The sequence below is a fragment of the Pinus tabuliformis genome, chromosome 1_1, assembly GCF_031772625.1.
Source record: "Pinus tabuliformis cultivar Carrire ecotype Pingquan chromosome 1_1, CPIR1, whole genome shotgun sequence".
In the NCBI taxonomy this organism is placed as follows: domain Eukaryota; kingdom Viridiplantae; phylum Streptophyta; class Pinopsida; order Pinales; family Pinaceae; genus Pinus; species Pinus tabuliformis.
This window is the reverse complement of record NC_142297.1, coordinates 344,032,678-344,034,953: the sequence shown is the minus strand read 5'-3', so window position 1 is coordinate 344,034,953 and position 2,276 is coordinate 344,032,678. Positions and strand designations below refer to the sequence as shown.

Sequence of the window (2,276 nt, the reverse complement as noted above, 5' to 3'; positions counted from 1 at the left end):
TGGATGATCCAACTCTTTATCACTATGCATTATTTTCTGACAATGTATTGGTTGCATCTGTGGTTGTGAATTCAACTGTCATGAATGCTAAGGTGAAGTGTTATGAATTTAAAATACTCTAAAGTTTGGAAGTCCAACAGTTTTGCTGCATTTTACTTTTAATATTTGGATCTCATTGTAGGTGATTTACTTGTGTTTGCAGGAATCTCAAAAACATGTATTTTATCTCGTCACAGACAAGTTAAATTTTGGGGCCACAAAAATTTAGTTTTTTCTTACTCCCCCAAGGAAAGCTGCAACACATGTAGAAAATGTTGATGATTTTAAATGGCGCAATTCCTCCTATTGCCCTGTGCTTCGCGAACTTGAATCTGCAGCTATGAAAGAGTATTATTTCAAGGAAGATCACTTGACTACACTCTCAGCAAGTTCCTACAATTTGAAATATATAAATCCAAATATTTATCCATGCTAAATCATCTTCATTTTTATCTTCCACAAGTTTATCCCAAACTAGACAAGATCCTTTTCTGGGATGATGATATTGTGGTGCAAAAAGATTTGACGCCCTTGTGGTGAGTAGATCTTCATGGAAAGGTTAATGGTTAAGTGGAAACTTGTGGAGAAAGCTTTCGCCGGTTTGACAAATACCTTAATTTTTCCAATCCGCATATAGCCAGGCACTTTGATCCTAATGCTTGTGGTTGGCCATATGGGATGAATGTATTTGATCTCAAAGAATGGAAGAAACAAGATATAACTGGAATATATCACAAGTGGCAGAACATGGTAAGTGTGTATTGTGGTCTATTTATGTTAATTTCTGTGATGCTTACTTTACAGTATTTGAAGTAAATCTGAAGTAATTAGCTAGAAAAATTAATGGGTTTTTCTTTGTTCGATTTCTAAGTTTTTCTTTTATTGTATGTCAGAATGAGGATAGAGTGTTGTGGAAGCTTGGAACACTACCCCCTGGATTTTCCCATTGGCTGCTTCTAAATCATGAGTAGTAAGTTCTTCCATATGCATTTGGTGTTCATATCCTTTGTTTCTTTTAAATTTGCAGTCTGTGTGTCAATCTTTCTGCTTTTCATTCTCTTTTTCATGACCGGTAATTGATATGAATGTTTCAGTGCACCTGAGAAGATCAAGGCTATGGGTCATGTCCTATCCAAGGCTAGAGAACAATTTTATGGTTGTGCGACAGTAACAAAGAAGTTGCAAGCAATGCTTCAGTCTGCAGATGAGAAAGTAAGGACCTTGGAAAAGCAAAGTAAATTTTTAAGTCAAGTGGCAACAAAGTTTGTTCCCAAGGGCCTGCACTGTCTTTCCATGTGATTGGCCATAGATTATTACTTTCTTCCTCTTGAAAAGCGATAATTTCCTAAAAAGGACAAGTTGGAGAATCCGACTCTTTATCACTATGCATCTGTGGTTGTGAATTCAACTGTCATGAATGCTAAGGTGAAGTGTTATTAATTTAAATTACTCTAAAGTTTGGAAGTCCAACAGTTTTTCTGAATTTTACATTTAATATTTGGATATCATTGTAGGTGATTTACATGTGTTTGCAGGAATCTGAGAAACATGTATTTCATCTCATCACAGACAAGTTAAATTTTGGGGCCATGAAAATGTGGTTTTTACTTAATCCCCCGGGGAAAGCTGTGATACATGTAGAAAATGTAGATGATTTTAAATGGATCAATTCCTCCTATAGCCCTGTGCTTTGCCAACTTGAATTTGTAGCTATGAAAGAGTATTATCTCAAGGCAGATCACTCGACAACACTCTCAGCACATTCCTCCAATTTGAAATATATAAATCCAAAATATTTATCCATGCTAAATCAACTTTGTTTCTATCTTCCACAAGTTTATCCCAAAATGGACAAGATCCTTTTCTTGGATGATGATATTGTGGTGCAGAAAGATTTGACGCCCTTGTGGTCAATAGATCTTCATGGAAAGGTTAATGGTTCAGTGGAAACTTGTGGAGAAAGCTTTCACTGGTTTGAAAAATACCTTAATTTTTCCATGCTTGTGGTTGGGCATATGGGATGAATGTATTTGATCACAAGTGGCAAAACACGGTAAGTGTGTAGTGTGGTTTATTTATGTTAATTCCTGTGATGCTTACTTTAAATTATTTGAAGTAAATCTGAAGTAATTAGCTAGAAAACTTAATGGGTTTTTCTTTGTTCTATTTCTAAGTTTTTCTTTTATTGTATGTCAGAATGAGGATAGAGTGTTTTGGAAGTATGGAACACTACCCCT

The 2,276-nt window shown here is 35.4% G+C and overlaps 1 protein-coding gene across 1 annotated transcript; it reads left to right on the top strand.

The window, feature by feature from the left end:
• The first annotated feature begins 212 nt into the window (after window positions 1-212).
• LOC149212992 (putative galacturonosyltransferase 5) lies at window positions 213-1,459 on the top strand. Its single transcript, XM_089390693.1, has 3 exons — window positions 213-789; window positions 933-1,009; window positions 1,134-1,459. Exons 1-3 carry the CDS (start codon window positions 718-720, stop codon window positions 1,336-1,338), a joined length of 354 nt encoding a protein of 117 aa, XP_089246819.1. The 5' UTR covers window positions 213-717; the 3' UTR covers window positions 1,339-1,459.
• The last annotated feature ends 817 nt before the right edge of the window (window positions 1,460-2,276 follow it).

Bases quoted from the DNA above. Each gene is read 5' to 3' on its own strand.
- LOC149212992 (XM_089390693.1), top strand. From the start codon at position 718: ATGAATGTATTTGATCTCAAAGAATGGAAGAAACAAGATATAACTGGA. The intron at 790-932 runs GTAAGTGTGTAT...ATTGTATGTCAG, and splicing joins ATCACAAGTGGCAGAACATG to AATGAGGATAGAGTGTTGTG. The intron at 1,010-1,133 runs GTAAGTTCTTCC...TGAATGTTTCAG, and splicing joins CTGCTTCTAAATCATGAGTA to TGCACCTGAGAAGATCAAGG.